The sequence below is a fragment of the Rhinolophus sinicus genome, linkage group LG04 (assembly GCF_036562045.2).
Source record: "Rhinolophus sinicus isolate RSC01 linkage group LG04, ASM3656204v1, whole genome shotgun sequence".
Taxonomy (NCBI): Eukaryota; Metazoa; Chordata; class Mammalia; order Chiroptera; family Rhinolophidae; genus Rhinolophus; species Rhinolophus sinicus.
Window position 1 is genome coordinate 185,216,610 of NC_133754.1, and position 26,646 is coordinate 185,243,255.

The window sequence follows — 26,646 nt, forward strand, 5'->3', positions numbered from 1 at the left end:
GTAAAATAAGACCAGGTCTTATATTAATTTTTGCTCCAAAAGATGCATTAGAGCTGATGGTCTGGCTAGGTCTTATTTTCGGGGAAACACGGTAAAAGCCATGGGACTGTTCACTCTGAAGTGGTTTATGTTATGTTGTGTTGTGTTGTGTTATGTTATGTTATGCTATTACATTACGTTATGTTGTTACGTTATGTTATGTAATGTTAACTTCACCTCGATTAAAAGCAAGGCCCTGCACTCTCGAAGCTACCCGGTGTACCTTGGACACGACTATTACTGAAGTGGGAATAACATGGGCCCATCTTGCAAAATCATGTCCCCCCTCCGCATCCAACCCTTCAACGGCTTTGCATTGAATTGAGACTAAAACCCAAATTCCATTCCAGGACCTGGAAGCTCCTGGCTGCCCCCAGCTCTGCCTCTCACCTCCTGGCCCCTGCAGCTCCCATCACGTGGGCTCCTAGCAGTCTCCAGAACACGCTTCTCAGCAGCAGGTTCCTGGGCTGTGGCTCCCATCGCCTGGGAATCTGTTCCCACGGATTTTCGAAGGGCCGGCTCCTTCTCAAGCTTCCTGTCTCCGTCAGTTAGATTTTGCCCTAAAGGCCTCCTGTGACCACCCAACGTAAAGGAGGCCCTTCCGCTGTTGTTGATCACAGCCCCCTCGTGATAACCTGCAGTTGCCTTAGTGAATTCGTGCCCTTGTCTGCCTTGTTTTCCCCGGTACTCCTAGCAGCTAGCACAGTGCCTAACACGTGGCAAAGGGGCTCAGTAAATAATTGTTGATGAACTTGATGAGGCAATGAAAGACATTACAACCAACTCTATTATTTGCACTGCTGGATAAAAGCAGAGACAGAGGATGTATGAGAACAGAAGGAAGCAGCTGGGGCCTTCGGGGGAGGGAATGGCCTGAGTACTGGGGAAGGGGGTGGGGGTGGGGTGACCCTCAGAAGCCCCAGGAGTTGAGCTGGTCCAGGGACCGGCCCCTCCACCACAAGGGGCTGGGAAATGCAGTTGATCAAGTCACATTTCATTTTTTCCTTACATTCCCGAACCAGTATTTTCTGAGGAAGCCTCCTATCTGAAAAGGGAGTCACCAGAGTGCAAAGTGGGGTGGGGCCAGCCTGCCTCCCTCAGCCCATCCCTGAGGCATCTGAATAGACCCCAAGGACTCGAGCTCGGACAACTCAAAAGCCTCTGATTTCTTTTTAAAGGTATAATTTACATATACAAAATTTGTCCTTTGTAGGTATATAGTTCTATAAGTTTTGAAAAATATAGTTGTGAAATCACCACAATTAAGATACAGAGTATTTCCATCTCTCAGCAAACACTTTCCCTCGTGACCCTCTGGGGACAAGCTCCTGCTCTCACTCCCAGTCCCTGGTCACCACTGATCTGATTTCTCTCCCTAAGGTTTTCTCTTTTCCAGAATGTCACATAAATGGAATCAAACACTGAGCAGCTTTTGTGTCTGCCTTTTTTCACTTCTTAAAAATCCCTGGGATTTAAGACCAATGTTTATTCCTCCAAGCATTTGTATTTCCCTTAATGCCCATTGAGTAAGAAGCGAAAAGTAAAACTTACCTTCTGGAATACTTGATAGTTAGATTTGGACCATATATCAAGCTGGTGGGGGAAGAGATAAAAGTATCATTAGCATCAATTTTAGAACTTTGGACTTCAAAAGATATTGTAATTACTGTCATTAAGCTTGGAAAAAAATCATGATTATAGGGTTACAGAATGTTGGGGTTGCAAGGACCTTAAACAGCCTGCTTGAATTTGCTCTTCATCAGCTGGCCGGTGATTTAAGGAGACAACATGGAGGGACGTGTGGGAGGCAATGTGAGGCACGTGTGGTGTCCGAGGCCCCGCGATCTGAGCCCCTGCTCACTTCTCTAACCTTCACTCCTACCATGTTCTCTTGTGCCACTCAACGTGCCAAGGGCAGTCCTGTCTCAGGACCTCTGCACTTCTGTGCCCTTTGCTTTCCCACAAACCGTCACACGGCTCCTCCTCCTCTAGCTCAGATGTCACCTTATCAGAGAGGCATTTCCCAGTCACTCTGCCTATAATATTATTCCCACATCTGTGTCTGGAGTCTCTTTATTCTTTCAAAATTTAAAATTTTCATAGCATTTCAAACTGCCTGAAACTTTGTTTACGCTGTCCTGGTACGGGACCTAGCATGTCACAGGCATCGGGAGGTCTCTGCCAAGGGGAGGAAAACTAGCAGCTGCTGGCTGGTGAGCCCCTGTGACCTGTGCCATGCAGGGTGGCATGCGGGGTCTCAGCTCCCGCTCCCCGCATAAGGACGCAGGACATGGTGAGGCCAAAAAGGAACATCCACGGAGCCATAGGTAGGGGAGTCAGACCACTGTATTCTCGCTGGCGGCTGGGTTGGAGACACAGGAAGCAGGAGCCACACGAACCGCAAACCGCTTGCTGGTGCAGCCACGACAGTTGTATCAGTGGCCAATGGCTAACTGGTCACAGCTGATGGCCAACCAGTCACAGCTGACGGCCATCTACTGCCTGAGCCAGCACCTTTCCACATGAGGCCGAGAGCCTGGAAACTGCTCTCCTGGCTCTGTCCCCACAGTGTACCTTTCCCTGCCCCCATTGCTGGTCCCTTCTCCTCCCTGGGTTTCCACAAAAGCCTGCTAAGTGAACCCCCCCACTTCTATTCTGGTTAAACTGCTCTCCAGAAAGATGGTGTCAATTTTCAGTCACTGCCCCATCGCCTGTTACCTAAACCAACTGATGAGGCAAGAATTTAAAAAATCTTTAGGCATGAAAATTTTAATTTGACAGGTTAGCAATTTGTAGGGGGAAAAGTGCCACGTTACCTCCAGATAAATCTGAAGGAAAGCTCAGAAGAAACATGAAACGAGTTCCCTCCATTATCAACTCTGCTGAGAACCGTCCTGATGGGCAGCTAGCTGGTCATGTCTGGGCGGGTAAGTCAGGTTCAGATACGGCCCCAGTGCAGCAAGTGAGCCCAGGGCTAAGAAAATGCAGCATTTAAAGATGATTCTGAGATTGCAGATGAATAAGAATAACATTTTGTACCTTTCAGTTCTACCAAATCACTGCCAAGATGACAGGAAGATGACAAAGCTTCTCAATTTCAGGAAGAGAAACATCCTTGTCTGAACTTGGAACTAACAGAATTCTCCTGCTGTTTGCTGAGGCTACAGCTGTGTCTTCGGAAGATCCCCACTGTTCATCCTCCCTGCCTGTCCACATCATACAGAAGCAGACCAAGACATAAACCCAGGGCCAGGAAAGCAGAGGAAAGGCAGAATCAGCATACAGACCAAAAAGTCATCGTTTCTACTTGAGAGAGAAAATTATTTTTAAAAACCTCCAGTACTGCAAAGGCTTTACTAGAAAAATCACCTGGAGAGACATATGCATAGGTTTAATTAGGGACAGACTCTCCAGCTTAAGGGTGGCTTCTCAGCCACAGCACGCTTACTTAAAGTGAGTAGCTGCTGGTTTGGAGAGGCGGCTTCAATATGTTATTCAGGACCCTCGGGAATAGTCCTGACCATCGGGGACAGAGGGACGTTGGAAATACGCCCCATATACCAGGTACACTCGGGCAGGAAAGGGAGCCGATGACAATGGGTTCCCCTCTCGCTGCACAGGCACAGCAGGCGGTTTGTACTTGACTTTCTGCTAGATTTACGCCAAAGAAAGCCGCGTAGGTGAGCCTCGGGAGTCGGTGCCCTGCCTCTCCTTGGGGCCAAGCAGATTTCAGAAATTCATTTCCGGGAGCCGGACGGACCCAAGTGAATATTCATTAGCTTTAGCTGATTTGCTGCACAGGGCACGGCTACCAATTTTTTGCTGGCTGCGATATTAAAAAGGAGCATTCTGGAAGCTGCGAACTTCCAGCCTGACGAACACAAGAAATTATTCTGAACTACAGTGTCAGGAAAAAGAAAGTAAAGCACCCCTCAGTATTCTGGGCAAGTATTAGAAAGGTCTTAAAATGGAAAAGCCAGCCTTATGGTAACTGGTGGCAGAACCTGCAGTCTTGGCAGCGGCCGCTGCGACTCAGGATTGGAATGGGTATTTTCGGGGTGGGAATGTGGTCCATTCTCAGGTGACATGAAAACAAACCGCACAGACGCCCAATTGCTTTAGCACAGACACACCTGCTCCCAGGTCAGTCATCAAGATGTCAAAGGAAGAACTAGTGAAAACAGACAATGACGTTTACTCACTGAAAAGAAAAATCAGAATGACCCAACATCAGTATGCTGGGAATTCTAACTACCATGATGGCCCCGCTGTTACAAGCAGCGAGGGCAGACGCCTCTGCTGAGATCACTACGCATTTAGCCTGCACTGTTACCCACGTAATCTTTTTAAAATCCTCCCAGCAATCGCATGAGGATGGTAAGATTATTTCCAGTTCACAGACGAGGAAACTGAGGCTCAGAGAGTAAAGTAACTTGCCCAACCTCATGGAAGTAATGTGTGGTGGAGATTTGAATACGGGTCTGTCTCCAGAGCCCCGCTCTTAACCTGGGAGGAAGGCTGCCTTTCAGCTGGCATTCAGATGGAGTCTTGGAGCCCCTCTACCCGCCGTCATGATGTCACAGCTCTTTGGGAAGCACTTTTGCAAAGTTCCACATGACAAATCTGCAGATGTGACAATCATCACCACTCAAATTCAGTTAGCAGCACATGAAAATTTTGACAGCTTATCAGAAAGTTACCAATTCTTCATTTCAAAAAATAGTACAATGAACTAGAAATTATCTAAAACTGACACTTCCAAATCAAACTTGTAAGCCTCACAGGGACTTCCACTTTTAAAGCTTTTATTGATTCGTAGCTTCATCTGGAAAGGTCAACAGGTGACGCGTCAACAGGGGTAGGATGCCATCAACCAGCAATGGTGATGGATTCCTCCACAGTTACTCCGGTTTTCAGAACCACAAACTTCCATTTGGTCATTTCTTAGGCCCGCCCACCCTCCCCGGAGAGCAGAGGTGCGAACAGTTCTTTCCAAAGAAGGCAGTGTTATGGGTCTGTTATTCTTCAACTTTTCACTTTCAATCAGGACATACATTTGTCACCAAAAAACTGCTGAAAGTACAATTGCAGGGCATCCTCTGCCTGTGAATTAAACCGGATTCCCCTTCCCCACTTGCGCCCTTCCCCCAGAAGTAACGAGAGGCCATTTTTCTGAAGGTCGTCTGAACAATTTCAAAGGCTATAACAAATCAAAATGTTCCCTGCATCTAATATCAAACGGGGCTGATGCCAACACTTATTAGAGAAATCAGATTCAAGCTTCCCCCAACCCCCTCGACCCAAACACACACACACACATCCAACTTTGAAGTGGGAAGAATGCCGGGATCCGAAATTACCCTGGAGACAGAGCTGGCTGGCTTTGAAGGTTCCCTTTGATACCACCATTTCTTTTCCTCTCTTCCGCTAGGAGGCTGAAAGCAGCCCTTTCTTATTGATATGGGGTAATTAATGAAGCTATAGCATTAACATAACCTAAATCCCCTAACAAGATAAATTCAACCAAGACACCTCCATTTCTTCAGTTAGGTCTGACCTGTGTAACACCGGGACATGGCCATTCGGCTCAGGTCCACCTTGTCACATGCTGAGTCATGTCTCTTCGCTCCTCCCTGACTACAGTGAGTACTAGGTCGGGAAGTCTTAAAAGCATTTTTATATTTTAGAGGAATTAGTCTACCGGGGCTTGGTATCAAAAATACACACCACAGGTAGAGACAGGCCGACTGGGGTAGTGATGGTGGTTGTTACTGCAAAGTGACAGCCTTGCTGGGGTTCTGATGGGGAAAAAAGCCTGCCAGGTTTGGAAACCCGGGGTGGGGGGCCACTACTGTGAATAGGGACCACTGAACCTTTTAGAACGTGCGGGGTGCTTTGGGTTTGGGGGACATAGGCCCCTGTAAACCCACGAGAGGCTTTCCAAGCCACACCGACCGTGTCAGCGGCTGTGCTCTGGAGACTGCAGCAAAATGCCACCAGGCAACCGCCAGGCAACAGCTCAGCAGATGTGAGGCTGCTTCTAGGGAACAAATGGCAGCTGCAAACAACAAGCTGTCTCGCAGACCATACCTTCAGGCCGGTGGCTCCTTCCAAATGGAACGAGTTATTTGGGACGAGCCAGACACTGCAACACATTACCTGCAGTAATGCCTATGTGTATGGAAATATACGTAAATTCACATACACCAGTATCAGTACTCAAAATAGAACACTAATAACAGCTGCACAGCTTTATTTCTACTGTTTGTAAAGTGCTCTGAAAAAAAGGGGCTAATCAAATTGGCCAGGATTAGATTCTGGGCAGAGCAGTCATTTGAGAGCTGCTCTGCCAAACGTGGTTAATGGACTTTTAAAATAACAAGCGGACTCAGTCCTTCAATCTTGCTCTTCCCAGTTTGAATGCCCCCACTTACCATTTGGACTATGCGCGCAGCTGTAAAGGGGTGCCAGAGGCCTCCTGTACCACATTTGTCATGAGAATCACGGTAGAGTTCAGGTTCCCAGACACACACTCATTTTCTTTCTGATGAAGGGATAACCCACGCTAATCTCTCATTAGGAAAATACGCGCCTGTGCGCATGTGTGAGTGTCTCCTTTATTCTCTGATTTATTTACGACTTCACTCCCTGCTGCTTCTTCTAGTGCCCATCTCTCATTTTCGTTTCTCCACTTTTCCATTCCAGCTAAAGCATTTTCACATTCCAAGCGGGCATGTTCATTATCTCCTCCCACACATCACTGGGCCCCTGTGTTCCAGGCACTGAGGTTCAGTCTCGGGATACAGTCAAGGGATGGATTCTGGGCCCTCAGGAGCTCCTGGCAGATGCATGTTTTAGATCTGGCTCAGTGAGACTTAGGCAAGTCCTTCGACTGTTCAAGGTCTCAGTTTCCTCATCTGGAAAATGAGTCTGGGATTCAATAACCACTGTAGACAAAGTCTGCTTTAGCACTGCCTACCAGACTAACATACAGAACACTATTAGTATTTTATTAATTGCAAGATAGACATGTAAAGAAATAGTCATGATGCACTAACTCTGGTTAGAGACAAGGACTGTTAAAAATGCTATGGATGGGGCCGGCGTGCTGGCTCAGGTGGTTAGAGCTCCATGCTCCTAACTCCGAAGGCTGCCAGTTCGATTCCCACATGGGCCAGTGGGCTCTCAACCACAAGGTTGCCGGTTCGAGTCCTCGAGTCCCACAAGGGATGGTGGGCAGCGCCCCCTGTAACTAAAATTGAACACAGCACCTTGAGCTGAGCTGCCTCCCGGATGGCTCAGTTGGTTGGAGTGCATCCTCTCAACCACAAGGTTGCCGGTTCGACTCCCGCAAGGGATGGTGGGCTGTGCCCCCTGCAACTAGCAACGGCAACTGGACCTGGAGATGAGCTGTGCCCTCCACGACTAAGACTGAAAGGACAAAAACTTGAAGCTGAACAGCACCTTCCATACCTAAGATTGAAAGGACAACAACTTGACTTGGAAAAAAGTCCTGGAAGTACTCTGTTCCCCAATTAAGAAAAGTCCTGTTAAAAAAAAAAAAATGCTATGGATGTACTAATGATGATGATAATTTGTGCTGTGAGCAGAGTCAAACACAGGCCTGCCACATCCAGAGCCCGTGTTCATATAAGGGGACAGTATGAGAAGGAAGGTGGCATTCAGCCAGTGTAAATGGAAGAGTCAAAGTTTGTCAGGTGGACGAGGAGGGGATGGCACAGAGGCGAAGGGCACACAGGGTGCAAATGTGTGCGAGCTTGCAATGTCCTGGGAGCCACCAGTGGCACACAGGGCTGGACAGGAAGACGAAATGTGCTCAGCGAATGGTGGCAGACGAGGTCAGGAAGGAGGCCAGGCACCAGATCACTCGATGCCTGGCTCAGGAGTTTGGATCTCATTCTAGCAAACAGAGGTTTCAGAAGTTTGTTCTGCCAAACCCAGTGTCATAATCTGATTGAGGAATAAATGAAGACAGAAACAATTTGGTGGTCAAGTAAGTTAGGAAAACACTGCATAGTATATACACCTCCTGGGAGACTCAAAAGGCACATGAGCGAAGAAAAGTCTGAGAATTTATTTCTACAGTCGAGAAACCTGCGGAAACCTCTGACCCAGTATTTCACAAACTTTTTGGACCATGGAATGCTTTGTGCCTAACATCTATTAATACCTTCCTTTCCTGCTTTGGGAGGGCTGCTTTGGGCAACGGGAAGAGAGCGAAATGCAAGAAATCATACGTTTGGATGTGTACGTTAGAAAGACAGCTCTGGAAGCCAAAGTGAAGGGCAGACCATAGAGAAAGTAAGGCTGCAAACTACAAGTGAGAAGGCTAGAGCAATGATTCAGCTGAGACATAATGAGAACCTAACAGGCGTGGAGATGGACAGGAGCGGGCCAATTTGAGAGACATTTAAGGGGGAGAAGCACCAGAACCCGCTGACGGACTAGCTTTGGGGGAAGAGGGGAAGGAAGAGCTGCACAATTAGGCAGTGGTAGAGTGAACCAAGCAGACAGCGGAAGGAAGCCAAGTTTAGGGAGTGAGATGACGAGGTTAGTTTTGGACAGGCTGAATCTGAGCACATCTGGGGAGGAGCAGTCTAACATAAGAACAAATCAGGAGCGATCCCTGTGTGGATGACACGGGAAACCGAAGGGGTGGATGAGAACTGCAGAGGGGCAGAGCGGGTAGAGCAGAGAACGCCTGGGAACCAGGGAGGCAGGGAGGACTACCTAGGGCCGCTGAGGAGGAGGAACGAGGGAGAGACGCCACAGGTATACCTGGGAGCCTACTTTGTCATAAAAAGTACGAGTTATCACTTATCATGTATGCGGCGTCAAAGTGCTAAGGGCTTTGTACGTGGTATTCTGGATGCTTTCGGTTGGGGGTGGTTACCATGCTGTTAAACATCTGAGGCAGAGTAGGTAAGATCTCTATTCCTTGTCATCTAAATTCAGAGTATGCGGCATCTGCATCCTGGTTTTTGGTCTTTTGTGGCACGGTCATTATTCTATTACCTAACTTTTTATGTACTTCTTCTTCATCGCCCGTTTCACTTGTAAGTCCTCTGAAGGGCAATGGCTGTTATGACTATGACGTGCAAACCTTGGACAAAAGCCACAAGACCACAGCTCTAAGTGCCCACTGCCCAGGGGTCCTCGGCTCAGGTACCACTTCCCCAGCATTGCTCTGCAGCTGCCACGCAGGTTAGCATTTCTTGGTTAGAGCAGCCATCAGAGTTTACGAATCACACACACAACAGATCACTCCTGCCCCGAGTATCTATTTTCTTCTCCACGATTGCTCCGGAGACATTCTGGTTTTCCCAAAAGGGAAAGGCAAAGTCTCCGTGTAAGGAATACTTTGCTATCCATGGGGAGATGAATGAGAATTTGGCAGAATACTTGGAAGAGCAGCTTCCCAAGTTGACAACATTAGTGTAAAATGTGGAAACACAGAAACGCTGGGTTACTTGTTCAAAATCTCACTCCTTTCGGGTCATCCTGCTACCATAACGCAAGGTTATGTGCTAAGCTACGTGTCACCTTTTTCTGAAGAACATTCTATCCTCATTATAACGTGGCCGTCGGGCGGTGAGCGCTGGCACTAACGAACTTAAACTTTAACGGGACTCGGGAAGAGAAAGGCAGGCCCCTGGGGGGGGCAGCAGAAGCCGGTGCGGGAGGCGAGCGGGGCGCGCCGGGCGGGCAGCTCGGGCGCTCATTACGCGGCGGAAGCGAACGCAAACGACGGCTGTCAGCTCCCGTTAGTGCCGCGGACGCTCCCCACAGGGCCACGGGGACGATGTGCAGCCAGGAGGAGCCGGGGTCCGCGCGGGTGAGCTTCCAGGAACAAATCACCCGTGGAAACGACTCGGCTCCCCCAGCTGCCGTTCAGTAAGTGCCACCGCGGAGACGCACCGTCCCCAGGCCGCCTTCTCAGCTTCACGGGAAGACACTGTCGCAGGGTGTGCGTCAAATTAACTCAAATTTCCCCCGTGGTTCTAGGAAAAGCGAAATGCTGAACCCTGGGCTATTGATGTGCTGCGCCACTAAGCAAAAAAAAAAAAAGAAAAATCTATTTCCTCAGAAGACACATTTAATGAGGCAACTGGGGTCTAAGGTGATAAATTAGAAATTCAGCTAAGGCCATCAGCTTAAAGGAGAAAGCAGAAGCTTGATGAAAAACGCAAGGGGCGAGAGATGGTTTTGTGACGCGTCATCGTCACACTGATAAAGCCGGGCCTGGTGGCATTTCCGCGCGGAGCCCGGCGTTCACTGTCACTCCTCCGGGAACCTCCTCCGCGCGCCCCGCCCCGGGAACCAGGCCGGACGCGGCCGCGCGCTCACCTTGCCGTCTTCTGTGTAGACGTTTTCGTTGTAGCCCTTGACTATGGTTCGGTCGATGAACAAGCTCCGCATGACGACGATCACCTTCAACACCTTCCCCAAGGTCACCTGTCAAAACACACGCACGACACGTGACCGCTTACACGTGAGCACACACACCTCGCGAAGTCGCGCGAGACTACGTGGCGCGAGACTACGTGCGCGCATCTAAAGCGTCGCAGAACAAACTCGCAACAACAGAAGTCCTTCCCTAACCACTTAAAGATGGCGCGGCCCCCAACTCCTCGAACTACCCTGAATTTATTTATAATTTTGACTTATAAACGCTCAGGAGGAGTTCCACACGTTTACTGTCCGCTGGATGAAGTACCACTTCCTTTGTTTTTCTGTCTCAATCGAAGGCTGGCCATGACTCTGGCGCTCCGGGAGAGAAGCAGCACATCTGCGCTCGTGTGACGCCACGGCCCTCCCTACGCGCCCCCGCGGCTGACGGCGCGCTCAACAGAGAGGTCAGAGGCCGGCACGAGTACGCCCTGGCGGAACCATGGATTTGTAACAGCCGGGAGAGGTGCAGAAGCCACACCAAATACCTTCTGAAGGTAAATGGACAGCAACGGGATTTGATCTCCAAACAGGAACATGACCCTGGAAATACGTTTAAGTGCTTTTATTGTTTTAGAACTTGAAGTCCATATTATGGATTAAAAACAAAAAACAAACCCCACCTAGAAAAGTGCGGTTTCATACCTGCCAGGGAAAGAGAACGCGCCGTGCGTGCTGAGTCAGGCTCAGCGCCAACACGAGGAACAGCACCGTCCTTGCCTCTGGGGCGCAGGTAACCCTGCCTACAGTTTGCCAAGCCTCTTCCCCTTTCCTAGATGACACCCTAGGAGGAGGCTTGGCACAGGCCCCGTCCAAGGCCCAGGGTCCACTGTTCCACTGAGGCTCTGACATCACAGAATTAGCTGAAAAGGAGCCTTGCTGGTCTAAGTGCGACCAGAGCCTCCGACCCCAACAGCTGTCTGTTTCTGGGGAGGCCACCTCAACTGTCCTTTCCTGATGTCCCCAATTCCTCCGGTTTTTCAATTGATTGTTCTCAGTAACAACCTGCCTCTTTCATTGATTAGTCTGTTACCAGTGAACATTCCTTCAACGACTTCTAGGTCTGAGTTGATGTCTCTATTTATACACCTACAATGGTACAGGATATAAACTGGGCAAGAAAAAGATATGATACATTTATTTACATTTAATAAAATATTAAAAAAAACCATGTACAGTCCTTTAAAACATTGTGATGCCAAGTAACAAACACCTAAAGGGTCGGTTCTTACAGAACTGGAATCACCTTTTCAGGACGCCAATAAACGGAAGCAGGAACAGCACATCTGTCTCTAGTTTACCTGCACTTTATCGGAAGCAAGTGGGGGAAAGGAATCCAGCTACAATTTTGTAATTATCAGCACTGAAATTAACAACCTCTCAGTAGGCGCCAAAAGGTCACTGTTTTTAGCCGCATAGTTTAACTGTCTTTGCTCATAAACACAGATAACTAAGCAATTGTGTCCTTAAAAAACCAAAGTCTGGCTGACTTTAATGAACTGATAAATTGCCTTAGTGTTTTCTCAAGTTTCTTAAGATGGAATTCAGAATAAAACACACTACGGATACTAGAAATTTTATATTTGTTTTTTTTAAAGTGAATTTTGGTATTTTAAACTAATATTAAAAAGTATTAGTAATAATGCTTACTATTAGATGGAAAAATCTAAAATTAGAGAAAAAGGAAGAAAATAATTGTTCAAAGTCATTCCAAGATAATCACCATTAACATGTTGGGGTACTTCCTTTCTTTTTACTAACAAAGATTTATGGTTTTTGAACTTCTAACATGTTTATAATTGAAGCCACATATAATTTCAAATCAAATTTTTATTTAAAGTTATGAATAAGCATCGTTCTGTATTGCTTTGCAGTCTTCAAAACTGGCATTCCATACTGCATGGCGTTCTACTCAGTGGATACACTATAATTTCTCCTGCTTTTTGGACATTAGTTGCTTTCGTGTTTTCCCTAATATAAATATGGCTGCAATGTACACTATTGTTCACGAAGCTTTCCCTACATTTGGGATTAGTTCTTGAGGACAGATCTGCAGAACTGTGATGACTGGGGCAAACAGTACAAATATCTGCTGGTTTTTGATACAGTCTACCCAAGTGCTCACCACAGGGCCATGCCAATCAGAAAGGTATGAACCCACCCATTTCGTTTCGCTTTTGCCAGCCATAGGTGCCGTTAAATCAAAGTAAGAGAAAATAAAACCCAGCCTCTTCAGAAGTACCAACTTAATTGATTCCTTGAAGTCTTTTACTATGGAAGAAATAAAAAACATACAAAAATAAATGAAATAGTATAAAAACCCCCATGGACCCATCCCAACTTGAACAGTTACACCTCTTAGTAAATCTTGCTTCACCCCAGCTGCAATTATTTTGAAACCAGTAACAGCCATGGTAGCATTTCATGTGTAAATATTTCAGCCTGCATCTCAAAAAGATAAGGGCTCTGAAAATGAACCATGATGACAACCCACATCTAAAAACCAAAAAATTCTCCAATATTATCAAAGCTACAGTCCAGTTAGTGTTCGAATTTCCAACAGCTTCATAAATGCTACATTTTAAAGCTGGCTTACGTCAGGACAGGAACATGGCACACACAATGTGATTGGCTGTCTGTCTCATAAATCTTTCCTAAACGAAAGGTCTCCCAGCCTCTAGTCCCTCCCCACATTTGACTGGTTGACGAAACTGGGTCTTTTTTACCCTGGAGTTTTCCACACCTGGATTTTGCTGATAGCCTCTGCATGGTGTACTTTACATGAACATCCTTACTCTGCTTCCTCAAACTGGTAATTAGATGGGATTCAGGCTTGATTTTCTCTTTTGTCCAGAATACTTCACGAGTGGTGTGATGGTCTGTCCATTGGAGGCATGTGAGGTGGGGCGTCTCGGTGTGACGTTGGCCGCTGCTGACCCATAAATGAACGAGGGTTACAGGCCCTCTTTTTCCAATGCGATCATTCCGTCTTTTACTAGCTGGAATGCTTTTAGAGAGAAAAACTTCCCCTCATCTACTATCTGGTTACCCAGTGGCAGACTTTATTATATAGGAAAGGCAAGATAAATGCTCAATTCTTTTTCTTTACCAGTTTTCAAAACAATGCATTGGTTCACTAGTTCTCTTCCAATATAGATGGGATTCGTTTTTCTTCCCCTAACATTATTATAAACTCATAGATGTAAACATATTTGATGTGTTTCTGTCTGATGCAATTATTTTCTTACTCAAATCGTCCTGTCTGTGCTGGTGGCCTCTCCTTGATGGGGAGTCTTTTCGTCTTAATCCTGGTCTCTGATGGCTTCCTTGCTATCTGGTATCTGATATTCCAGGCTGTCTTACACAATTCCTGCCTGAGGTCATTTCCTCAAGCAGCCCTGGGTATTTTCAGTGGGAAATGGTATTTTAAGACCACAATCAGGGCAAGAAGGGCAAGTAACTTTTGATCAGTTATAACATTTTTTTAGTTTTATGAATCTGAATTAGGGTGAATCTTTTCCTTTCCATTTTTTTTCTTATAATACACGTAACATACATCTCCCCCACCTCCCCAATGGCTTGTGCCTGTACTGGGCTATAGCAGTTTATGGACAGTGTGGTGAAGTCTCGCTCTGGTTTACTTTTGTCTTTCAAAACCATAAAGCTCTACAAATCTGTTCATTCCTATATTTTTACAGAGCTAGAAAGTACCCTGGTGCTCATGTGAGTTGAATATACACATAATTACACCTTTTAAAATTGTAACACGGTCAGTAATGAAACTATATATGCAAATTTGAAGCCTAACGTTTTGAGGCTTGGGAATCAGGTCTTGGCTCTGCTACTGGACAGGTTGGCCCAGGTTCTGACCTGCCTTCTCTGCATAGCACTTGCCTCCCGTCCACTAATGGAGAGGATGACAGCCCCATCTCAGCACGGCTAGGAGGAACCACTGAGACCACGCACTGAGAAGGCTGTGGTATTGCGCCTGGCACAGAATAAGTACGGTCTCTGTGGCAACTCTGCCCAAACTCTTGTCAGGACTTCACAGAGTGAGATGACTGGGAGTCAGTCAACATCAAAGCTGGAATGGGTGTCTCCGACACAGTGGGCTTGCCACTTATGTTCATTTACTTTTCTGCTGTCACACCTGGGGTTAAAGCGAAGTTGCAGACAGTGGCTGACAGTTGTGCTGGGCCCTGAGGTAGGAACAAAAATGTGCTTCCTGGTGCAAAAACAACTGCTGAGCAGAAAGTTTGCAAGCCTGGAGGTCAGGGCAGTTTGGGGAAAGACAGAAGCCACCATGTGGGCTGATCTAACCAGACGCCCCCAACTCCCAAAGGAAGCCATTTGGAGCGAAGGTCAAGTGAACTGGGCTTCAGTCCCACACCTACCACTTCAGTGCAGCGTGTCCAAGGGCAAGTTAAATAACCTCTTGTGCCTGTTTACTCAGCTATGAAACGCAGAGAGGCCTGTTGAGGAAATTAACTGAGCTGATCTGTGACACATGTGGCTGTGGGTGTGTGTGGTGTAAAACGCAATGCAACAGCTGTCGGCCTCTGTTTCTCTTCAGAGTGTGGTGCGGTGGACAGGTCAGTGTGAGCACTCAAGTTCAGCCATCGAGAGAGCTTAACCCATGTTCTCCAACATTCTTTCCAGCCCTCACACCACTCTACAATGACTCAGGTTCTCATGTATCTGATGCACTAGGTTGTAATGACCTTGGAGTTCTGGTAAACTGACATGGCCTCACATACAGGCCAATGGACACCGTCTTGCAAACTAGCCACCGCGGGCCATGCTCACAGGCACAGCGCCCAGTGACAGGGGCTCCAGGTCGGTTCTTGGCAACTGCGACGGGATCCCACAAATAAAGCTAATGCCATCTGGTAATGAAGCAGGCTTGCTGTTGCCAAGGTAACACTTCTTCTATCCTGAGCAGCACATTTCCAAAGAGCTCACTCAACAGTCCTCCTGCATCTGTCCCCGTGAGTGTTCAGCGGCCAGTTCTGAAGAGTCCAAGGGAGCACCAGGCTTCGTCAGCAGGAACTAAGGTGAACTTGAAAAGGAAGCCGCTGGGCCGCCCAGCCGCCGTCACACCTTCCGGGCACGTGTGCCTACAAGTGCTTGTCAGGGCCCGTGACGTTCTGGGCAGCTGGGGCTGCCATCGGTGGTCTTCTCTATCTGGTCTTACAGCAGCTGCCTGCCACGCTGCAGTCCAGTCAAAGGACTTCTAGTTCACTTGGCAAGTCACAGGCAGGGAAGGCAAAGGGGGAGCAAAGGTGAGGACAACAGCAAAAGCACTGAGTTCCGCTCTGCCGCCACATGCTACGGAACGCACACGTAGCACATCCGGTAGTGGGGATGTGTCTACACTGGTCGGCAGGTGAGCTGAGCAGGTGAGAGACGCTCATCACCTGAAACTTGTTCCGCCGGGGCTTGTGCACGGGGACAGGCACTTGAAGTCGAGCGCAATCTGCATCTAGGATCCGGGGCCGTGAGCTGACCCAAAGCTTATGTGCACGAGGAACCCAGGAGCACGGGCGCAGGCCCGAGGCGGCGTAAAGCCCGTGTGAGGGAGGCATAAAGGCAGCCCAGCAGTCGTCATTCGGACAAAGGCTGCATGGCTGAGCTCTGCTTCGGGGACGGGGTATGTTAAAAAACAAAGAGGCCAACCACACAGCCATCCACAAGTGTTATTTCCCAGGTACAGAAAAGTCCAAGATGTAGGTACCCTGAAGGGGTTTGGGGTACGTTAAGCATTGTTTTTCAAAGTGCAGTTAGAAAGGTGGGGGCAGGAAGGGAGAGGCAGAGAGGCACATCTACAGAAGTTTAGGAACAGGTTTCCTTCCGTGCAGTACTAAGAACCTTCTTCTTTGTACTAATTCCAGACAAAGCAAAAGATAAAGTGAATGATCCCAATAAGCATTTATTTATTGAATAATGGTTTGTGCTACAGGAAGCACTGGGTGAGGACACTGATTCAGAGAATCGTATAACTTAAGAGCTGGAAAGGATTTAAAAAATTATTTTACCCAACTCTCCCCGTTTTAAAGGGGTAAACTGAAGCCCAGAGAGGTTCAGAGTATCAAATATGGCTCCTAGCTTGAAGGAGGCGATGAAACTGACATGATGAAATAAAAGGGGCACATTGGTGAGCCAGCATGTGGGGCTCATGTGTCCTTGAGAAAGTTCAGGGAGGGGGGCTGCATCCCTGAGCTGTCTGGCACCATGAGAAAAAGCGGGGTTCGGCGCCTGCTCAGTGTAGCACACGTTCTGAAAGGTAGAGGTGGTTGTTCAGCTGAGCACTCCCCAGATGGCGTCCCGTGGAACACTCCTCCAAGAGGTGGTCCTGGAAAGTGTTCCGAGCCACCCAGGCCTTCCCTGACTCCTGGGGGGTCTTCCCCAGAATAACACAGATTTGCCCTTGGCCTTATGACGAGGCCAGGGGCACGCCCCCGAGGCTGCAGCACTCTCCATCTGTCTAAGGAGCCCAGGATGCAGCCCAGGCAGGTGTCTTATTTCCATTCTTAATAGAAGAAAGCTGAGGTTTCAAAGATCTGAGTGGAAGGTCACTGCTTTTCTGTGCAGAGTCAGAAGCCTGCCTCCTGCTATTCCCCCTCTCATGCCTGGCCCACGACCTCACCAGTGTCGCTATATCACAAGAAATGGTAACCGTGGAGCCTGGGGGCATCTAACCCTCCACCTGCCCAGCCATCTTCTCCGGGTCTCTGGTAAGCAGCTCAAAACCTTGCTTTGCAAGACTCCCGTCTCTCTCACCAATGGCCTTAGACTCACACTCCGGACCCCACCTAGAAGATGCCAGTAGAGCACTTGCTTCGTCTTTAATGTTCTTTAAAAAGTTAGCACTCTATTCTGCATAGCTGCTAGGACGAGGTGTGGTCACAAAATACGGTGAATGTTTAAATGAAAAAATTATTACAGTAGAGACACATTGCCATTAATCCCCTCAAAATGCTCCCCGTCGCTTTGAATACACTTATCCCATCATTCTTGCCACTTTCTGAAGCAGTTCTGGAAGTCCTCTTTCGTGAGCGTCTTTAGTAGCTTTAATAGCCATCAAGTCGTGGCTGCCTCGATGTCCTGAATCATTTTGACTTTGGGAAGAGCCAGAGGTTGCCCGTTGCCAGATCAGGTGAATAAGGTGGATAGGGGGACACACTGTAATGTTTTTGACAGAAATTTCCATACCAGAAGCGATGTGTGACACGGAGTGTTGTCAGGATGGAGGATGAAGTAAAGACACTCATGAAACTGAACTTCCAGAGCTGCTTCAGAAAGTGGCAAGAACGATGGGGTTAGTGTGTTTGAAGGGAGGATGAGTATTTTGAGGGGGATTAATGGCAATGTGTCTTTTACTGTAATATATATTTTTTTTATTTAAACATTCACCATATTTTTTTTACCATCCCTCATATGTGTCGTCCTGACAATGAGGCTGGGAGAATTTTCTCTAAGCAGCAGGCACTGAGAAGCTGCGCAGCAAGGGGAAGTGGAAACTTAAGGGGTACCAAGGGAAACTGGCCGTTGCTTCTTTCCAGGAAAACTATAAAACTGGATATAGCCAAGAGAAAAGTGAGACAGACCAGCCCTGGAAGGTTGACACTCGGGCGAAGCTGAGGTGGAGAAGATGAGCTGGCTGTCGTGGCCTGGAAGAGGCGGCCACCATTACTGCACAGGGCTGGACAGTAACCAGGTCGTGGAAAGGAAAGGGGGCTACATGACTTGGGAACCAAGAGGTCACACCAAGGATTGTCAAAGAGAAACCGGATGTTCTTGCGGGCGGAGGACTCATTTTGCTCAACGGGATCGATCAGCTGTTCCTGCGATGACAAAATGCAATGCAATGCAACATGTGAAAGGAAAAATAAAGCAGCTCTCACATAGGGACTAGATTTGACATACAAAGTTGGTACAGCCCCAAGAGCTGAGTTACATTTTTCTTTTTGACAAAGACCTAGGAAAAATGAGGCAGATAAGCTGACTTCAGGTTCTGTCTACCAACAGGTCAGAAAATCAACTTGCCAGCAAGGCAAGAGAGCCTGGACCCTGGGAGAAAAACAGACCTGAGTTTAGATGTTGGCTCTGCCCCTTCCTGGCTATGTGACTTGGCCTAATCAGCCCCAGTTTCAGTGCCTGTGAACCCAGGGTAAGGCTACTGTGAGGAGGAAATTCCACCAGACGTGAAGTGCTTAGCACAGTGAGATATCTATCACCTCACACTAGCTAGAATGGCTTGTTGATACAAGACAAATAGTAACAAGTGTTGGAGAGGCCGTGGAGATAAAGGAACCCTCATACACTGTTGGTGGGAATGCAGACTGGTGCAGCCGCTATGGAAGGCAGTGTGGCGGTTCCTCAAAAAATTAAGAATAGAGTTACCATATGACCCAGCATTCCCTCTCCTGGGTATCTACCGAAAAAAATATGAAAACATTTATTCATAAAGATATTATGTGCTCCAATATTCATTGCAGCTTTATTTAGTGGCCAAGACATGGAAACAACCAAAGTGTCCTTTGATGGATGACTGGATAAAGAAGATGTAGTATCTATACACCATGGAATACTGCTCTGCCATAAGAAAAGATGAAATACTGCCGTATGTGACAAAATGGCTGAATCTTGAGATTATTATGCTGAGTGAAATAAGTCACATAGAAAAAGAAGAGAACCATATGATTTCACTGATATGTGGGATATAAAACTGAAGGCAACAAAGGAAAAGACAAAGTAACAAAATCTCATAGACACAGATAATAATTTAGTGGTTACCAGAGAATAAGGGGGCGGGGGTGGTAAATGAGGGTAAAAGGGAGCAAAAACATAGTGATGGAAGGAGCACTGACTCTGGGTGGTGAGCACAGAATGCAATATATACATCTATATAGAGAGAGATGATATATTACGGAATTGTACACTTGAAACCTATGTGATTTTTTAAAATTTATTGGGGTGACAAATTGCTAGTAAAATTACATAGATTTCAGGTGTACAATTCTGTATTACATCATCTATAAATCCCATTGTGTGTGCACCACCCAGAGTCAGTTCTCCTTCCATCACCATATATTCGATCCCCCTTTACCCTCGTCTCCCACCCCCCACCCCCCGACCCCTTACCCTCTGGCAACCACTAAACTATTGTCTGTGTCTATGAGTTTTTATTTCTCATTTGTTTGTCTTGTTCTTTTGTTGTTTTTGGTTTATATACCACATATCAGTGAAATCATATGGTTCTCTGACTTTCTGTCTGACTTATTTCACTTAGCATCATACTCTCAAGACCCATCTATGTTGTCACAAATGTTCCCATATCATCTAAAAATATGGAACGCTTCACGAATTTGCGTGTCATCCTTGCGCAGGGGCCATGCTAATCTTCTCTGTATTGTTCCAACTTTAGTATATGTGCTGCCAAAGCGAGCATGAAACCTATGTAATTTGACTAACCATTGTCACCCCAATACATTTTAATTAAAAAAACAAAAACAAAAACAAAACCCGCCCAAAACCAAAAACCTGACAAGTACTCCATCCGTGGTCCAGCTGGGTTACTCCCTTCAGTTCCCTCGTCACAGGGGAAAGGTAGCACGGCGCAGGGGCAAGTCCCAGGGCTTCGGAGCCCGAGAGACCCAAGTTCATATTCTGCCTCTGCCACATACATAGTGGTGTGGCCCTGGGAACGCAACCCACCAGCTTCACGAGGGGGATGACAGCAGAAGTGAGAAGCCGATGGCTTTAGGATGCAGTCGACGTGATCTGCTACAGACAAGATGTGAGCTGAGAAAAGCGGGAGCTAACGTGGTTCTAGGTGTCTGGCTTGAGCACCACCAGGTAGACGGTTTTGCTACTTACTGAGATGAGATGAAACAGAAGAGGGGAAAAGCAGAGAGGAAGGGAACCATTCTCCTTTTATTAAGTCTAAGGTGCTGTGGAAACATCTACATGCAGAGATGCTAAATGGGCAGTTCGGAGACGAGGCCTCACAGCTGAGGTCTTGGCTAGACAGTTCACGTTTATGAATGGTCATAACAGGCCCTTTTTCCAGGCGGCCAGGTCAGCTGAAACCTCATTCTGAACCCATGCACCTGAGCAGCATTAGCCCGGCTCTGAGGGGCTTAGGGGCGCTCTTCTCCTAAAGAGGTGCGAGGAGATTCAAATCCTGGCCAAGGTGATCCCCACACATACCTGCCACGTGCACCTCCACCAGAATGGTGCCACGGTGCCCTCTGTGGCCAACCTGGCCCTGTTACATCTCAACTTCTCCTGTCGACACCCTGTTAGATACCTCTTGGCTTTTTAATATTTCCACTGTAGGACGTGTGCCAACTTGACCTTGATGTAGAGAATTTTAATTCAAATCAATACATGGACAAGGTCACTTTAAAATCCAATTAATATGAATGGGAAAATATGCCCCACAGTTCTGTGAGCTGAAAAAGGAACAGTTGCAAGTTAACAACAGCAAAAGACACACACACACACACACACACACACACACGCATGCCCGGTTGGTCCTCTGTGTTTGATGATGCAGTGAGCTGTGCCCTTAAAAACATGCAGTAGTTACAACACTGAAAAACTTAATTTTTCTGGGCTTCTATTTAGGGTAGCTTAAAATTAAACTAGTTCATTTGAAGAAATGTACTGCAAACTGTGAATTCCTATAACTCGATTTTAAAGAAATTAAACCCTGGACTTCAACTCACCAGGAATGCCTAGAGAAATCTAGGGCATTTAATATAGTTTGCATAGCAGCAATTTGCATGTGTATAAAATCCATTCACAAACTGTTTGCAGTGATAACCAGGCCAGAGGGGAAACTGAGGCGCTGGCATTTAAGAGCCTTATTCCTCAAGTGTTCTGCGGCCAGGAATGCAGGACACTGAGATTTACCACCGCTGCCCGTCCACTCTGCTCCTCACTAATGAGAAATGTTTATTTTATACCAAGAATTAGAGAATCACACAACAAATGACAGGAATGTATTGTCACCACCGGGCGCTGCTGGGCTGCTCCTTTTCCTTTCGCTTCATCACTATCCCACTTGGATCTCAGCTTTACTACCCTTAAACCAGGTTAGAACAGAATAGAAAGGATCAAGCGTCCACCTAAAGAAGAAAACATTGCTTCGTAACGTCAAGGAACGGCTGCAAATGACGTAATGCAAACGGGAATGCGATACTGGGGGTGCCGGTGAAACACCATGAACCTCCTGGTCAGCTGACTTTACATTGGGATGGTTTTCAAAGGCTGCATAAGAGACTGGAGCTGAGCTGTACGAGGAAAGTCCACACTTGAGTGGCATTTTCAGCGTCCTAGGAAGTTCTCACGGATTTGCAGGGCAGTTGTCCTGCGATGCAGGGCTGAAAAGAAAGCTTCAACCTCAACCTCTCCAGCTAAGGTCGCAGACAACTGTGAGCGTGTGTGTTCACCTGTACAGATTACACTGCAGCAACGAGTGAAAAGCAGCCCAACTCTCGCAGCCAGAGGACGAGCTGCTGCCTTGCATGTGTGCTCTGGCCTCCCCTCGTGGGCTGGCTCACAGGATGATTTCACATTCTCCTTCACTGGAAAATAATATGAAACCAGCAGGCTTCCCCTCCAACCTCCAGTTACCTCATCTGCTGCGAGTGTTAATGCTCCTCACACACTCATTATTCTTTAATGATGCCTGTTTGTAAATAGCAAGATGGGATGCAATTAAACCATGAGAGGCTAAATAAACACACATACTAATTAGGATCTTTACAAGAGATTTTTTTTCATGTATAGACTAGAATTTACCTTTCATTAATCTAACTTAATTACAGTAGTGCACCAATAAAGAGTCAACACAAATTAAGTGCTCTAAATGATTTTCCCATATTACAGGGGAGCGAGGGATCCTTCCTTTGGGTAACAAGCCATACTCTGCAGAAGGGGGGACGAACCGGGAAAGCAACATTGGCAGAAAGGTTTCAGCGGTCAGACAGGTACTGCACCCCCATCATATGCGGGTGCGTCAGGAACATCTGTCAATGAGGTCAAGGTCATACGTTCAAACTGCAGCCTCACCCCTCTCATGAGTCAACCAGCTTTGCTCAATTCCATGGCAGCAGACATCACCCCTTACATGTGACAGTTTTCTGTCACTGGTTCCAAGGTTTCAATCAATTGGTTCAAATCCATTCCTAGTCCTACAATACTGTGTTTCCCCGAAACTAAGACCTACCCTGAAAATAAGCCCCAGTTAAGACTGTCAGCCAGACCGACGCATTTAGTACATTATGACAACGTTCCGGAAGATGACATGACTGTATTTGAATAAATGTAGATTGTTGTACATGAAAAAAATGAAAATACGCCCTAATGTGTCTTTTGGAGCAAAAATTAATATAAGACCCGGTCTTATTTTTGGGGAAACACACGTATACTCCCAGGAGCACCTGCTATGTGGCAAAGCAGCACACAGGAGGTATTTCTGTATGAAAAGGACACCTGTTATTTGCAGGAAAAGAAAAGTTCGTGTGTTTTAAGGTGTGAGAGATTATATACATTTGGCAACTGCACTGAAACAGAATCTGATGGTGTATCAACATTAGATAATGTTTTGCAAAGGCCTCAAGCACCTACCAATTTATCCATTCAACAAATACTGCCTGAGACCCTCTCGGTAGCTGGTGCGGAGCAGGAAGCTGCTCAGGCAGGAGCTCTTTTCTCTTTTACGTGTTTTCCTTGTCCCTCCCTAATCACTGCTGCTACGTCATCTATCACCTTCCTCTCTTCGTCAAGTACAGGCATGTATGGATATATGTCCCCCCCACCAACTGAGCCAGTGGCACTAATGGCTTGGAATGCGAAACGCTGAACAACGCCAGAACCTGAAAGATTCCAAGTGGCAAGATGGCTGAGGCAACCACCCCAAGGAACTGAGACTCCACCTTAAACTGTCTGACCAAGACGGCATCGATTCGCTTCTTCAGTTCCTAATTTTAAAATACGTTCTGGAGAAGTTCTCCATGAGAACATGTCCCAAAGTGTATTCCACGCACTGTGAAACTGTACATTATGCGTCTCTTAAAGATTCGCGCTGCACGTCGGCATATGAAAGGCTCTGAAAAGGACGGCAATAAAGGAACCTGCTTGGCTGTGTTTAAGCAGTCAGGGAGTGCTTCCTAAACTACAGTGCTTACCAACTCCCTGACACTAGTGTCCAAGAAATCCATGTTGGGAAACACGTCATAGCAGTATCCGGAAAGAAAGAACCTGCCCATTCAACCACGCACCAGCAGCCTGCATCCTATTTCTTCAGCTGATACCACGTTTCCCCGAAAATAAGACCGGGTCTTATATTAATTGTTGCTCCAAAAGACACATTAGGGCTTATATTCAGGGGGTGTTGTCCTGAAAAATCATGCTAGGGCTTATTTTCCAGTTAGGTCTTGTTTCGGGGAAACACGGTACTACACCTAACCTCATTCGCTGCCCACTTACTCCCTGCAGCTAGAAACAGACAGCGATACAGCTTCTCCCTCCCTCACCCCAGAGAATGGAGCCCACTTGTCTTGGGCTCACTGCAGCAAACCAACAGAGGCTCCGAGAAAGAAAACGGCTCCCTGCCAGACTGTGGATAAAAATCTACCAACTCGAGGATATCTAATTGCTCCCAGTTCAAGAACTTCCCGAGATTTACTCTTAAATTCATTTTTATGGTTACATTGTAAAGTCTCTGAAAATCCTGGCCTTTGTAACAGCGTCACCGACAGCCCTTCCCTAATCACTCTGGTAGATCATATAGAAAACCAAAATAGAGCTAAAAAAATCATTCCGTGTCAGTGAACAGATGTCTAGCCCATTTGCAATTAATACGACCCACTTCCATACAATCAGCCTGCTTAAAATTCCTGGAACAAGATGTAAAAGTTAAGATGCAAATGTTCTGATTTTAATGAGAATGAATGGAAACCATAAAATCCTCTCTCCCTCTGAGGGTAGGGACAATCTACGTTTAAGTCCCAACTGCACACTAAATTTATCAACAAAACAATCACTTGATAAAGCCTGTGTGAAAGAAGAAAATAGAACTGGGAAAGTCAGAAGTATATTCAGAAAGCATTTCCTACCCACATTAAACGTTATCAAAACCATTATTCTGTAAAGGAGGTTTTAAAGAAAACTTGACTCGTTTCAGTGCATTTCCCCCAGGTCCCTTATGTACTGGTGGCTTCTTGCATTTCCTCGATCCTGTGGCCTTTTTCTGGACAGGATGACAGAAGAGACCAGGATTTTGGCACTTCCTGGATCTCGCTTCAAATCCCATCTCCACTGCTTAATGCGACCTTGAGCGAGTTAGTTAACCTTCTGAATCCAGTGTTCTCTATAAGATGGTGCTAACATTTTGCATTGAGGGCTCGGTGTGAAAATCAAATCAATAAGCATATTATTAATGGGCCAAACAGAGTTCCAACCACATGGCAGGCATATGAACTGGTGGCAATTATATTAGAATTCTATTCATTATGGCAGGGGCATACTGTTTTAGCATCAAAAGACAAGTCTCACCTTTCACTCCGATTTCTCCCTGCTTAGAATGCCCTTCGGCCAGCTTCCTGAAACCTCACCCCTTTCCTGAAGATACAGTTGTGGTTTCTCCTGGAGTCTGGATTTTCACGAGGCAGCAGTGGGTTTCTCGAGGTGTGAACACCACCCCACTCCATCAGGGGAGTCAGATACCCTGACCCCCCCGTCACTCCCTTAGCTCTGGGTGTTGCTGACATTTCCAACAAACACCCGCAAATCTAGCAACTCTGAACCCGGCGTGGGGCCTCCCAGGGCAGCACTGAGTCTGCTGAATTAAACGACGACACAGAACTCGAACTCTAGCAGCACTATCTGTGCCTCCTTCGTTCATTCAACGGCCATTAACAGAGTGCTTCCTTTGTCCTGGGCACAGCTCTCAGGCCTGGAAACACGACAAGGAACCAGAAAGAATTGGACAAGATTGCATTTTGCTGGGGAACTCACAGTCCAGCAGAGGTGCCCGAGGCTGAGAGTAGACCGGCAGGGACCAGGCAGGCGCTGACTGTCCTTTTATCTTTTCTGACGGGCACAAGCCCCATGGAAACCAGGCATGGAAAGTATTCAACGAAACCATGAACAAAATCAAGGCAGTGAGGCTTCTAAGGCACAGGGCACGTCTTAGAGATTTGGGGCTGGCTCAGAAGCACCCAGAAAGGGAAGGCCAAGTCACAGAGCAGAGAGAACACAGCTCTGGATCCAACTCGCAGAGGCTAAGCCTCAGTGCTACTACTTGCTGGCTGGGCGCATCCGTGGCAGCACCTGCCTCAGAGGCTGGGGGGCGATCGCCCTGCAGAAGAGCAAGCTCATCCATCTCACGGATGTCTCCTGGGCACTCGCACTGTCCTAGGCCCTGGGGTACTGCAGTGACCCAAAGCAAGCCTCTGCCTCCACAGGGCTCGCATTCTAGTGGGTGGAGACCGAGAGAAGCTAATGCATAACATGCCAAATGAAGAACAATGCAGCTCATGAGGGGCAGAGTGGCCGGGGTAGAGCCAGTGCTGTTTTCAAGTGTGATCAGGGCAGGTCTAGGAGCCTGCAGGACGTGAAGGGGACAGCCAGGGACAGAGGCCCCAGTAGCTGCAAAGGCGCTAAAGCAGGAGCAGGCCTGCTGTGCCCTCGAAGCAGTGAGGAGGCCAGTGTAGCCGGGGGTGTGGTGTAGGGGGGTGGGGGTGAGTCCAGGGGAAGGGACAGGAGATGGGGCTACAGCAGTGTGGAAGGCAGGGGACAGGTGACACAGGGCCTAGACCACCATAAGGAGGCCTCTAGGTACGATGGGAAGCTAGGAGAGGCTTCTGGGCAGACGAGCGACGGTGAAAAATAGTGTTCCAGCTGCAGTGTGTACAAAGACTACAGAGGTGCAGTGGAAGCAGCAGAGGGGCCAGGTGGGAGGACGCTGCGATGACCCAGCCCAGGTGAGGAGAGTGGCAGCTTGAACGGGGGTGTGGGCTGGAGGTGGTGAGAAGTGAGTGGATTCTGGATACACCTCCAAGAAGCCCCAGAACTTGCCAGTGGATTGGTTGTGACGTACGAGAGAAAGAAGAGGAGGGGCGA

At 47.4% G+C, this 26,646-nt stretch overlaps 1 protein-coding gene and 1 non-coding gene across 3 annotated transcripts in view; both read right to left on the bottom strand.

Moving 5' to 3' along the window:
- The window catches only part of MED27 (mediator complex subunit 27), a 187,900-nt gene that overhangs the window by 19,604 nt on the left and 141,650 nt on the right, over positions 1–26,646 (bottom strand). The window contains exons 5-6 of one of the 2 annotated variants that reach the window (XM_019728890.2): positions 10,408–10,515; positions 1,591–1,632 (exon numbers count right to left, since the gene is read on the bottom strand). In XM_019728890.2, the coding sequence (XP_019584449.1) occupies positions 1,591–1,632; positions 10,408–10,515 (150 nt within the window). The remainder of the gene's footprint in view (positions 1–1,590; positions 1,633–10,407; positions 10,516–26,646) is intronic. The other variant, XM_074331236.1, reaches the window with a different exon arrangement.
- On the bottom strand, positions 19,854–19,960 carry LOC141571465 (U6 spliceosomal RNA). Its single transcript, XR_012496193.1, has one exon. It is a non-coding gene; the product is annotated as a U6 spliceosomal RNA (small nuclear RNA).